Genomic DNA, 14734 nt, shown 5'->3' on the forward strand with positions numbered 1-14734 from the left:
AGGAAAGATGCGTTATCCTTAATTATAAGCCCCTGTGCTCTTTATTACAGCAAAACACACTATAGTTTAATTTTGAGACACTAAAATTCTTGGTTGTTTAATAGAATAATCTTGTCAAGGATTGTTGATAGCTTCCAGACATACTGCTTAAGGTTTAAAGAACGTGTATACATTAACATGTGACAAGGGTGTCTTTTTACAAAGTAATCTTTCAACATAAAGTGGATTTTATCCACTAACCATTTGTCAATGAGATTTTAAACATAAAACATTCTTCTGATGAGATGATCCTAAGACATGTCTGTCTGTCTATCTATCTATCTGTCTGTCTGTCTGTCTGTCTGTCTGTCTGTCTGTCTGTCTGTCTGTCTGTCTGTCTGTCTGTCTGTCTGTCTGTCTGTCCGTCTGTCTGTCTGTCCACCCGCCCGTCCATCTGTATGTCTGTCTGCCTGCCTGCCTGCCTGCTTGGACGGACTCCGCCCGCCCGCCCGTCTATCTATCTATCTATCTATCTATCTATCTATCTATCTATCTATCTATCTATCTATCTATCTATCTATCTATCTATCTATCTATCTATCTATCTATCTACCTACCTTCCTACCTACCTGTCTGTCTGACTGTCTGTCTGTCTGTCTGTCTGTCTGTCTGTCTGTCTGTCTGTCTGTCTGAGTGCCTGTATTTGCTTTTGCTTACTATGCTGCATGCCAGTCTGTCCAATTTATAGAAGTTGTTGTCGTTTAAAGCAGGTTCTTAATTCCTCTCTCCTGTTCTCTATCCATAATATGTAAATAACTATCACGTTTGTACCCCATGGCAGTCAATTTAGAAACATGAAAAAAAATAAAACAAACTCGGCAGGATAGATTCTGTTCATGTAGAGCCTAGAGCATCCATTTACAGTATATGATATCGTTTTGTATCTTCACTGAATTAGTTGCAATATTAAGATACATCAATGTGTCTTTTCACGAATCTCTGCTTGGTGTATAATTGTCCAGTATAACCATGATTGAGGAATATTTGTCGTCACATCTACATAATGATATTCATTGGACCCATGTGATCAGAATAATTATGAGCATTAGAGAAATACATGTTCATGTAAAACGTGTTGTCAAGAAAATGATTGCATTACTCCTTTTACTACTATTCTGGGGAATAAGTCTTAGTTTAGTATTTTCACGATTGTTATCAAAATTAAAAGTATGGAGTAACTGTTGTAAATAATAATCACGATTTGGCGGATGTTATAACCATTAGGGAAATTTTAGTAGGACAGCTTGACATCCCGATAAAGGTAACATGTTTACATCTGACCGTTTCAAATAACAATCAGTTTGTTACACCCTATATTACGACCTTTCTCAACCTGCCTAAGAAACACTCAGATCATACAACTATCGAAGTCATTGAACGTGTCTTATACACATATTTCAATTGATGTGGATGACATGGCCTGACCTTGTTGAGTATAGGTGTTGACAGCCAATTACACAGAAAGTCCTGACTTTTGATGATGTTAATTTTCCATACAAATGAACTGCAGTGGACCTGCAAATCTCAGTGTTGATTCTCTTTAGAGTTTTTTTTGCACATTCAATCCCCAGTGGGGATGATCCTTTTACTCTCTCGCTCTTTGTTGTTGGCATTTCTATCGTGTTGCGTGTTTTTTTTGAAGATTAAACAATTAACAATTTAACGATGATCTAAAATTAGCTAAAATTACCAAATAAGACGATTCGCTGAAAAAAATACGATGGCTTAATCAAGTTGATGAAAGTGGTAGTGGTAGATATAGTCTTAAAATAGAAATTGGCAAGTGTAAAGTAACATTTGCACTTTCATTAAAAATGATATACATGTATCCATTATTTTAGAGGTAATCTTTTCAATACAAGTTGCATGTGTTGCGATAGTTTTGATTGTCGATAGGCGACAGTCCTACAGGTGTGTCATACGAGTGTTTACTACGTATTAAATAACAGCGAATGAAGAATAAAATTACCCTGTGTACATCAACAGTACCCGAAGCCATTCCTCTTAGTATGTTTTTTCTTCATTTCGTCTGAGAATAGACATGAATTTCAGAGAGCTAGCAGCGACTGATTAAATTGGGAGGGAAATGAATACCACGTGCTGCGATTACTTTTTACCAATTCTTTAAGCTTTCTGTGTTGTTTCTCATTTGTATTAAAGTAGCAGCTCCATCAGTTGACTTCTATACAGCACCTATTCGACGCATGGAATATCTGAAGTTTTCTGTGTACGTGTATATTCGACTCTACATCATCAACAAACAAACCTTGACACGATATGCGATCACGAAAATGATGTCTGAAAACACTACAGTCGTATTCATAAGATTCCTTCATGCATGTAATATCGTTCCATGAATAAATTTATATATTCAAGGACTGCTCACCACAAGCTGTCGATAGGCATTATTTGGATTTTCCCGAGTATTTCTATAAACAGGCTTATCAACATTTGTTTCTGACCTTCGCAGAAAATGGAGAGAGAGAGAGAAATACAATTGATCATTTATAGTTTTCAGTCTAGTTTTACGTGATGATGTTTGAAAAATCACAGAAAATTATTTTGTAAGACATAGCTATGGTAAATTGACTGGGAAAGGGTCATGTTCAGTACAAACTATTTGTTACATTTCTTGCAGATATAGGGAAAACTTGGCTATTGTTCTAGAAAACCGAAAAAGGTAAATTGCCGTATGCATTAACCTGTACTAAACTTAACATGTATTGGTTCTACGTTGCCATGGATACTATATAAACTTTACGCGGACTGATAACTAATCACACTATACGTTCTATTGTTGGTATCGCGGTATCTTTCAATGAACATGAATAAACTTCGGTATCTTTACGTAATTACATCGGAGAATGACGCTCACATAAGAATCAAAGTAAGAACATTTACATCACACTTCCTATGGCGTTAAAAGTTGTTTACACTGGACTTTTTTTTACGATGGCGTTTACCAATAAAAGACTTCATCGTTTGAAAAAAAATCAATTGAATTTCTGATTGATTTTTATCGGAAAATAAATTAGTTCCATACTTCAACAACATTGGAATGACTTTTCTGACGTGCAAGAGTAGATACTCCTCACGGCGGCATTGCAGGCTACACACTGGGGTCTCTTTTCCCCCAATGCAATTGTCTAGTCTAACATATACGTATATTCGCAATTCCTTTCAAATCATTTATATTGATGTGAAAGATCTTCCCTGTTAATAACAGCTATGAACACCTTTTTCTATTTTTAAAGGGTAAAATATCAAACTTTTCAACCGTTGCATGAATTGAACAAAGCGTGTATTTGATAGGTAATATTATAATCTTATAAATTCCTCAAATGTCATTGTATGGACAAAATGTAGTCGATTTTGCCTGAAGTCTTTTAACATAAAATATGTCACAAAGATATTTTACAGCACTCTATCCCTTGTAACATTTGTTAAGGCGGCCTGAAGATAACGACCTTTAGTTTGTATGTTCATTGATGAAACCGGATACTCTCTGAAGAGCCGTGGGTTTCTAACAAACATCGTTCTATGTATCTATGTGTTGTGATTTGATTACTATGATTTTCGTTTATACAGCTATACCACACTCTGCGACACATTCATACGTGTTGTACTCTCCTACCCAACTTCGTAACTTTACAAATATGTGTTCAGTTGTCAATCAAACTCAGACAGTATGCACACTTTGGCACCGAGAAAGAACTATAAAACACCCGGGCATATAAGAACCCGTGTTATAATCTGAAAGTCTGCAAGCAGGTTAGAAAATTCAGCGTGTGATTCAGAATTCGATGAATAAGCAATGAAATTCAGTGCACGACATACTCTCAAATTGGACGCGTGTGACAACTATTCAAAATCAGATATTTGGGTACGGGTATCCAAATGATAAGGTGAAGCAATGTTCGATATTTGGAACAGGTGTGGATTGCAGATCGACTCATTACAAGATGTGTTCGTCACTGCGTCAATTCACACTTCACCTCCCCAAAGAGATATCGCCAATAAATATGCGATGTTTCGCCTTCATCACATTTCTACTCGTTCTGTTGAGACGCCAGGCAATCAGCTGACGTATAAACGACGACGTGATTGCATATAAACGTGTTACATGCTTCCATTATATCCAGGAGAAAACGTAATTACGGAATGGTGCTTAAATTTCTCCTTTTACGCGAGTATGTAATCAGGGAACACAGCTGGAGTCGCTTACTACCTTTGATGTAACAAGTATTCATTTGTAATTTTGTTGCTGGGTTCACGACTAAAATGTTACTTGTCAACGGCTTTATTCTTATGAAATTTAACTTATTTTGTGCTATGAATAGTACGACTCGTTTATATTCACCGCGCATACCAGTTTGTAACATATGCCTCTGTTAATCGAAGTATACCGCATACATGTTCATCGCAGCTGAATGCGTACAAAAATTGGTTAGAATGATACGAAGTCAGTCATCAATCGATGTTTCCCTCTCAACGTGAGATTCGTGTTACTAATCTTTCTATTATTTTTATATGACATTGCTGTTGATATAGATTGATCAGTAACTAGCTTACCAGGATATCTTATTTCTTGTAATATAATATATATAATATATATTATAATGAATAGTTTAATCTACAATATTATACATTTATTCTAATATTCTTATGTTTATGTACAATATTCATTTATTATATCATACCAGTATATTGATGGTGCAAATCGAGAGTTATGATTAGTCAAGACATCTAAATAGCAAAAATAGTGATATATGCGTAGTTAGAGCTACTCTGAGCGGCCCTGAATGAGAATAGTATACTCATATTTTGATCGCTGTGGTCTGCATCTATCATGGCCACCGTATTCGTACCGTCGATCATCTGCACACAACACTAAGCCCTTCATGCCGAACGTTATAATGTTTTCCCTAGCTGGGGGAAATGAATAAGATGTCCAAAGTCCTAGAACTGTCCGATGTTTACTCAAAACCATCACCTTAGAGCGGCTCAGCATAAGCCTACATCGTCTTTCTTAGCCCTCTTAAAGTGCAGACACGGTGAGGCAAAACGAATTTAATTTAAGTAAATCAGACTAGTCACATGTGAACTTGCGAACTTGCCATTTACAAACCAAGCAAACACACACACACACACACACACACACACACATATATATATATATATATATACACACACATACATACATACATACATACACACACACATACATACATACATACATACATACATACATACATACATACATACATACATACATACATTGCACAATATTAAACTATTCATCGTTTAAGTATACATTTAGTGATGCTGTCCTTGACTTCATATCGTGAGATCGTCCCTGTAAAGTAAGGAATCGGAAGTTGAAATTCAACAGATAATCAGGTTCTCGGGCCGATCTAAACCTGCACTTCATTTTCATTCGAAAGTGTAGTTTGTTTTACCGGGTTTTTTAAAGTTACGTTGCAAATATCAATATACTGGTATAATATAATAACAATAAACCACCCCTGGGTAGAGGTAGAGAGAGAGAGAGAGAGAGAGAGAGAGAGAGAGAGAGAGAGAGAGAGAGAGAGAGAGAGAGAGAGAGAGAGAGAGAGAGAGAGAGAGATAACACTGTATAATATTCCAGCTACTATAGACGTTTCGAAAATAGACCACATTTCTGGCCGTGTTTAATGTTTGGTTTATCATATACTGTCACATGATTACAATGACAGTAATGATTTTCAAAGCCTTCATCGCTTTCATCACCTTATCATTATACCGAACCGAACGTGCTCTGAAGGCTACGAAAATGTCTTTTTTAGAATCATCGCCGAATGCAAATGTTAGACTTGAGTTATCACCTTTCATCTTGGTTCCCCAGACGTGCCGACAGAAACGGCTAAATATTGATGAGTAATCAGAAAGAACGTGTAATTCTGTAAGAACAGCGATACATTACATTATTAAATATTCACCAAACGACAAAGTATAACATAACTATACAGACATTTGTTCTAGATTTAATGAACGATGTCATAAAAATCAAGTACCGAAAATTAAAATTTATATTGCATGCCCAAATTCATATGCCTCAGTTCATTTGTCAAGGTGAAATAGATCACTGAATTCTGTTCTGACAGTTCGTCATTTGATTAATGTAAATTCTTTACACTCAGGAAAGACATGCTGTTCGAGTAATTGCTATGTTTCAAATTATGTATCAATCAGATGGGATTTTGCACTGCAATGCCTCATACTACATCACCATACACAGCTGGTAACAGGGATAAATGAACTGGCTTTCATAAAACAAATGTCATGTCGATTTACATGGTTGTGTAAATACACCAATGTGTGCTTTGTGTCTGTCTGTCATTCAAGCGCTAAATGAAGTAGAATGACAATGTGTCTAACAAGCAAAAATAATATGACCTAGAAAGGGTTAGAGTTTCTTCCATTTCCTGTTTTGGCAATGGCTATCAAAGTAAGAAAATTGTCATTGCAGATTTTAAAAAAAATGCACAGGTCAACATCGTCCCTGTCCTTCATGTTTTTATTCGAAACATCACCAACACTAACAATACATCTCCTACTAAAGAAAGTTTGCTTCTCCTTATAAACACCGGTGCGTAAGTTGGAGTTGAATAGCTGGATAACATAAAGCGACTTGGATAATTATATAAATGATCATTTCATGTTGTTGGCGACATCTGTTGGACATATACCTATAAATGTGTGGTAACAGGAACACACATGTATATATAGAAAAGTGAACAGAGAATTAAATAGCCACATACATACATACATACATACATACATACATACATACATCGTAAATAGGAAACCAACGTGTAACAACCAAACGATGCCTGCACACCTTCGCCCCCTGCACCGACGAAGCTTACATCCGGGTTTACATATAGCGAAAATGGGAGGGAAAAGAAAACTCATTTCAAACGAAGGTATTTATATTAATTAAATTTCACCATTATTTATTGCAATGCACAGCTTCCACGACTATGTTTAGACTAATAACCCATTAGGATGCCAGTGTGAATCCGATTCCATCACTTTATAGCCGTGACCTTATCCTCAAAGGTGACTCGGTACATCTTCCCGTCCATGCTTATCAACACATGCTGTGTTAATAAATTCTAACAAATTTAAACTCGTTCCAGCTAAATGTGCAATTCAAAGCTATCTAAGTTTAGATCCAGACTCTTCTTCGTATCTCACTTTTAATATCATGAGAATAGATTCTTTTCATTATGAGTTATAAAATTGAAGTAAAACGTTCCCTTATATTGCATCATCTAAACTCTCCCCGCCTCTGATAAAGGAAATAAACGAAACGTTTTGCCAGAAGAGAATTGGCAATGCTGGCACTTAGCGAGGTTGATTTATTAGAGATGTAGAAAATGGAGTGGTAAAAGGCCGAGATGGAAAGCCTTCGGCACATAAATATATAGATCATAAAATACTAGTTACTCAGATAGCTACCTACTCATATTAAGATATTTATGTTTCTTTGGAAATGTCAAATTTACAACAATAGCCATTTTCATTAGGGTTTAGGCCTCCAAATAGGAACTGTTTCTGGTCAGCGCACGCATCACTTAAATACCCTCGTGTCGGTCTGTGTGTGTGTGTGTGTGTGTGTGTGTGTGTGTGTGTGTGTGTGTGTTTGGTTGTTTGTCCAGCCCATGCAGTCTGCAGATCCGAGGGAAACACAAAAATAACCCTCCCTACTTCAGTGAAGACAACTGCAGAACCAGTCATGAACAAGCAAATGACACGTCCCACATACAAACTTGCTAAATAAAAAGATCAGTAACTGTCATGAATAGTAGACTCAGTGACATGTTTGTTGAGAATAAAAAATAAAAAAATAAAAAAATCGCGTCGTCGCACCGTTTTAGACAAACTGTACTGACATTTTTTTTGCCTTAAAAAGTGTTTTGTTAGGTAGTATAATTTACCAGTAATATCAACAGTATTTAATAACCTGTGGATAAACATATTTTGTAGCTGTACACGATAAATGAAATCCAATCGATTTTTGGGTCCACACCCACAAATCATTGCCTTCAACGGCGATTACGATTTCAACCTGTTTCTGTACTGCTTGTGGATAATGACGACCACTAATTAACATATACATATACAATGTCGAATTATTGGCATTTTAACAATTTTCAGAGAATATATTGTGGTTGTCCGATCTAAAATGATACTCCAGTTACACCAGTACAGTTTTAACGTGGTGAAATTTAAAGATTCAAAACCAACCTTTCGCTCAAAATTAAACATGCTACCACACTACCTACAAACAATATTGACATTAAATTAACATATACAATGTCTTTTGTTTAAAATATATAACTGACCAAGTTCTAGTGAATATATCTTTGGGTATTTGATCCCAGTTGCAGGTTTAATGTCAATTTTTAACAATGATTATTTTCTCAGATGGTTCTCATTGTCAAGATGCTCCTAAGATGCTCCGAAAATCTCATTCAAAGACTACGATACCTGTGACAATTCAATTTATTATACAGAAAATCTTACGACAAACGTGGTTATGTTTGTTTTTTCCTATCACCGAGTCACGATCGCGAATCCTAGTCGCTGTAGCTATGGATTACCGCTAAGCCATGAACTATTCCCTAGCTAGCACCAAAACCTAATCAACACAAGACGCGGTTAAAATTATGAACTGGGGGGGGGGGGGGGGGGCATTGAAAAAAAGCACAATAAAAATGTATAAATAGCATAATGGTACCGCTATTCCGGTGTTTCGTAGACATATGGCAAAGCAATAAAAAACACAATAATTGTAATAAATATAGGTACAGATTATGAAATGAAACAGAGATGGTGGCGTCCATTGCAGTCGGCTATTCAATCTGAAAAGACGTAATGAAATAAGCGAAAAGATGAGCTACACATACGTTGAGACAAATTAAATGTTACAGAAGAGCGATTCAATAACTTATCCCTAAATGAACCTACAATTCGATTCATTAAATTGTAGTCATCTAAACAGACCAATAACATTTTGAGTAAAGTACTAGTTGTCAGCTCTCTTTTTATTCAGAGAGATTACGTTGTATTTTTTTTGTCTGGTTCGCTGGGACTTTATGGTTGGTACTGATCTGCCCTTCAAAGTCACGTAGTAAACTTAATCGTTACAAACGCTATCGTGCACTTCCAGTAATTTGCGGAATACATGAGAAATAATGAGCGTGATAATGTCTTCAGTATGAGACTGAAATCCACGTTTGTTACTCCTTCATCTGATACACTTGACGCCAGTTAACCTGAACCATTACGTCGTGTGGCTCAACAGAAAGCTTACTAAATGTGTTACATTGTATCGATTGGTTCGTAAGAAAACTGACGAACATTGCTACATTGTATCAATTGGGCTCGACAGACATCTTTTTACTGACATTGCTAAATTGTATCAATTGGCTCGACTGATATCGTTTTACTAGCATTGCTAAATTGTATCTTTTTGCCTGAGAAAAAACTTTTGCTATATTTTACTGTCTGGTTCGACACCAATTGTTACATTTTAATCCTTTAATGATGTAGATCATATAACGATAGCTCATAGGCAAGACAATGTAAAAAGTGAAAGTTGGCAATTTAGCGATGTTTCTACAGTAAGTAGTTTGTCGAGTGAGGCCGCATTTTGTTCGAGGTTATAAGAATGGCCTTAATAGGTGGCCTAAATTGTAAATACACCAGTGTGTATAGAAACAGACATTTGACGCATCTTTAGTAATGACCATCTATCTTTACCCAATGAAAAAACCCATAGCTTTAAGTCAAAAACTGTGATTCAAATACAGTTATAAGCCTGTCGTCAATATATGAATGCTGTCTGACGATGATAGATGGGTACTGTTATATTTTCAAACGTCAGATCTTTTTAATCTTAGTTAAGTATTGGTTTTTGTTTTGTTACATGTTCAATTTTGAACGACAACGGTGCCTACTGTGTTTTCACAAGTAATCAATTAATGAACATTTAAGTGGTTGTTGATGACGTAAACAAGTCCAAGCCTTAGAGCTCTTAATTCCCATTTCTTTCTGTCTGGACTGGAGTTTATAAGTGCCGGCTTTTGGAATAATTTATGAGGGTGTATGGACAGGAAACGATTCAGTCTAGAAGAAAATTATTCTAACATGATTATATTAATTGTGTCAAAATTGGCGCCCGTAACCAAATGTTCTAAAATGTAGCTATTTATCAGAATTGATTTTCAATGTTGACTGACTAGTCACCTGTTATCAACAATTATCAAAGGGCCACTACTGGCAAATGCTTGGCCAAACAGAAGTTAACGGAACTTAAGAGCTACAACGATGGTAAATCGCCATGCATTCCAACGCCATTACAAATGTCAACTTTTGCAACCAAGGGTTTATAAAGAAGAATCCATCGCGGCCCCCTATCTCTATATGATTATGTGTCTACCTTTTATAGGTCAAGACTCAGACATCGTAAACGTCACTGTCGGAGTGCTCTAATTTTTGTATTTCAATACGATTTTAGAGAAAAAAAATATTGCTATAGAGAGTACCGTGGACCTTGACTATGTCCTGAAAGCATTCTTTTCAGTTCGACAACTAATCGAAACATTTCCATTATCATGCAAGACAATAAAACCACAGTTTACGTAGACTTTTACCATCAAATCAAGTGGAGCGTGGACAACCGTTTGCTTTGCATCACACATTTAATGTCATTTGTCTCCAATTGGAAACGACAGTGGCTTTTAACTTCTCTTTTTCGCAACTTCTCAACAAAAATACCCGGATGTTGTAAAAAAAACAAGGCGGCTATTTGTCAGAAAGGTATCGCACTACATTGCTTAATAGCATATATCTTTTTAGCATGTAGTGTCAAGAAAGTTGCCCTTTATTTTTGACATTGCAGGTTACCGACTTAAACTACGTATTGTGTATGTAACCTTTTTATAGATTCTATATTTAAACTTGAAGAACCAGCAGTGATTCCCCCAAAATTAGCATATTCTATTTTCTAATTTTACTTTCAAATGAAACACACGCAGCACATTTCGCTGTATGAGTACCACCAACTTTGTTTGAGATGTTCCGAAATGTCATAAGCAAACAGAGCATTGACCGAATACTGAAATATCGTTCAAATTAATTATCGAACCATTGAAATTCCTACCACATACGGGTTTTCTTATTAGCAAATAATATACACAGTGGGTATATACAGAGCTCCTTTCAGAGATTATATTATTAACTCTAACTCTATATGAACATATTTTGTAACCAGACCATAATTTCCGGATCGTCGCCAAAAATATGATTTATTTTTTATTTTAGATTTATTATAATAGGGAATTCTGCATTTATACTATCAGAGCGTGACTGGGCAACTGTAATGTGTTTGTTCTCAATCATAACACTCTCTAATCTAGCGAAATGTGGGTGAATTCTGTCAAATATCAGCAATAAACTCTTCCATGTCCTACGGTCAGAAATATGATTGTTCAAATAACAAGAATATGGTAATATATATGAACTAAAAAGTACAAGGGGCTTATTGAAATCGATATAGGATTAATATAAAATAAGCTTTCCAAATATTATGTATTTATATTTGAGTAGTGTAATTTATTTTTACTCAAAATATGTAATTTGATATTCATTCTGTAATTTCACCTTCTATGATTCATGAAATTGGTTTACATTTTATATAATCCATTGCCGGATCTCTACAATGCAAATGATGTGTTTCGACTTGCTTTCCTTGTCACATGGTTCGTTACTAAACTATTATCCATTTGTGTTCGTACACTTTATTTTATATTCATATTAAAATTAGTGTTCATTCCATGTGAAATAAAATAGTGTTCATTTCATGTTCCATTTATCCATTCACAGTGAACAGTGATTTGAATGTGATAGCGTTAGTGCAAATATAGATGTGATTAACATCTCACCTCTTTACCATGTACGATCTCTGAAATGTACACATACACCGAACCTGTGCAACAAATTAGGTTTTTCACGCTTGGTTAGAGTCAGAAATTGACATCTAAATGTAAACGAACTGGGAGAATTAAATGAAACGTGATTTCTATACGGATGTAATATGAACTTTCGTACAAAACAAGAAAACTTTATGGTGTGCATGAGCTTACAATGTTGTAGTATGGGTAAGAAATGTGTATTCATGTCGGATCTGAAACAAAAAATAGAAAACAACATAGACCAATACATAGATGTTATTTGACATAGCTAGTCCGAATATTTGTCTAGCCTCGATTTACGTCAATGGCTGAATTATTTCGCTTTGTGTTAACGTCACGTGACTGATCGCATGGATGTGAAAGCTGCTTCCTCCTTTCCGGCTTATGGTAGGTTTCTCCTTCCATACACTAATTACCTCTCGTCACTTTCTGTGTAAATCCATTGTCTCTTTACACACTAATTGGTACCCATCAATGTACACTTAATGTCCCTCTGGTCTATTCATGTTCTGCCACTGCTGATTTCTGATTTCACGCTCTTTCCCCCAAGCGATTTCCTCTAGCATGGTTTTTAGTTGTCTCCCACTTTCTCCATTGCAGGATGCATCGTAGTCTTTACACTTAATTATACAGATGCCGCCACACATGTATTCCCAACGGGTTTTGTCTTTTGGGGGACACCACCAAGTTCCTGAGGGCGTTGTAGGTGCATTGACACCAACTGAATTTTGTGCCTGTTATGCATTCTGGCAAATTGTTCACAAAGACCGTTGGGCACAGGGGAGCAAAGCCATACAAGAGAACCATGCCTTTTGCATGGATACGATCAATCTATCATTTCAGAAGTATTTGTCAACAACCACTTGACGCCATTAACGTCAAGTCCAGTCTGTGTGAGTGTCGTCTGTTACTTCCCCGTATATTTGGACAAGGTATCTCCTTGCATAATAGTTTGATGTAATATGTTTACTTAATGATTAAAAGTGACCAATACTGTTTTCCCAGTTTGCTTACAATTCACTTCCGGTGCGTACACTAATACACGTTCTACCCTGAGATAATCCATAGACTTTCGTGTAGGGGCTATGGTTTACGGTAGGGAGTGGGTTACAAATAATGAAGCCGTGTGGTAGGCAAACATGGTGAAATTGTTTTATTATAAATACGTCACCCATTTCCCATTCACATTACCACGTCAATAAATAGCTAGGTCACAATAGTAACATATCGATTTTTCTTTTTCTTTTTTCTAGCATCACTGCTATCCTGTATTCCAGTTGCGTGGTATCGACAGCTGCAGTACATGGAATGGTATGGACTTCGACCATTTTGTATTGAGGCATGGCCGTCTGCACAATGGAACATCGGTTGGTATCTCTACATGTTCCTTGCTGCATATCTAGCTCCCCTGCTGATCATCTCGGTATGCATGGCAATGATTCTCCGCCTTGTCTGGAATTCGTCAACTTTATTCAAAACTACTCAATCGAAAGCACAGCGAGCTCGACAGCGTCAGAAAATCCGCAAGACTCGCATGGTGTGCGTTGTTATTCTTATTTTTGCTGTTTGTTGGTTACCGGTTCACATAATGAATATCTTGGTAATTGTTGCGAATATAAGCCCAGACAACCTAACAATATATGCGTTCCAGCTGTTCGGAAACTGTTTATCGTACGCGAATTCGTGCGTGAACCCAATTGTCTATGCCTTCATGAGTGAAAACTTTCGACGTCGTTTTCTAGAAGCCTTCTCGTGTTGTTTACCGCAAAGGGAACGACAGACACTATCAAGGAGTCGTGGAACTATCATCATCGCAATGACTGATGGGAAGTCCATTTATACTCGGAGAAGTCATTCATCAGCGAAAAGAATGCCATCGAGTATTGACCATTGTGAAGTTACTGTTAGTGAGTCAGCTAATTGTAACCATTTCACTAGTGATTCCGAAGATAGCTTAGGAGCAGATAGTCCGTGTATGAGACGTAATGGCAGACACTATCGACAGCGTGCAGCACGTCTTTGAAAGATTTCTATCTCTTAAAAGGAACAGAAAACCCCAATAATTGCGTCAATATTTCAATAAGCATCAACTCGACTGACAGGAAATGGATGATAATCAGTGAACAGCGATTTGTCATGTACTTATTCTGGATTTGACTGATATCACAGACCCTTCAAGTGAAAACCGTCGCCATAGTAATCATTCTTGAAATGTTGCAATTACCATTTTTAGAGAAATAGAACGAAATTATATGTCTTGATAACCGCTCACTTTTAATTCTTCTGTAGTATTTGCGTTTCACCAATTTTCGTATTATAAAATATTACAATAATTTCCTTTTCTTACTTCACAAACATTTCTTGGTGACCATGAATTAATGTACACTGTACATACGTCTGTCTAATAATCTGTTATGTGAATTCGTGCTTTGAAGTAAAAAAAATAAATCCACGTTTTTTGAGTGAATGATAAAAATAATCAATACAAGGCCTAAAACAATTGTTTGGTTCCGGTTACCCGACCCCACCCAGTTTTTCACTGCCGACCTTAAACATTTTTTATGTATTCGAGAAAAACAAATCGCGAAAATTGAGAAGTCTAGCGAGATATAGTGGATGTGGAAACTGACATCAGCTTAAAAAGACAATATAAAACTGTTCTTCCATTTTGT

General features: G+C 36.3%; 1 protein-coding gene across 1 annotated transcript in view; it reads left to right on the top strand.

Moving 5' to 3' along the window:
* Window positions 1-14085, top strand: part of LOC144434351 (G-protein coupled receptor 54-like) — a 31955-nt gene extending 17870 nt beyond the window's left edge. The window contains exon 3 of the mRNA XM_078122802.1: window positions 13316-14085. Within this exon, the coding sequence (XP_077978928.1) occupies window positions 13316-14085 (770 nt within the window). The remainder of the gene's footprint in view (window positions 1-13315) is intronic.
* The last annotated feature ends 649 nt before the right edge of the window (window positions 14086-14734 follow it).

This window comes from Glandiceps talaboti, chromosome 4 (assembly GCF_964340395.1).
Source record: "Glandiceps talaboti chromosome 4, keGlaTala1.1, whole genome shotgun sequence".
Taxonomy (NCBI): Eukaryota; Metazoa; Hemichordata; class Enteropneusta; family Spengelidae; genus Glandiceps; species Glandiceps talaboti.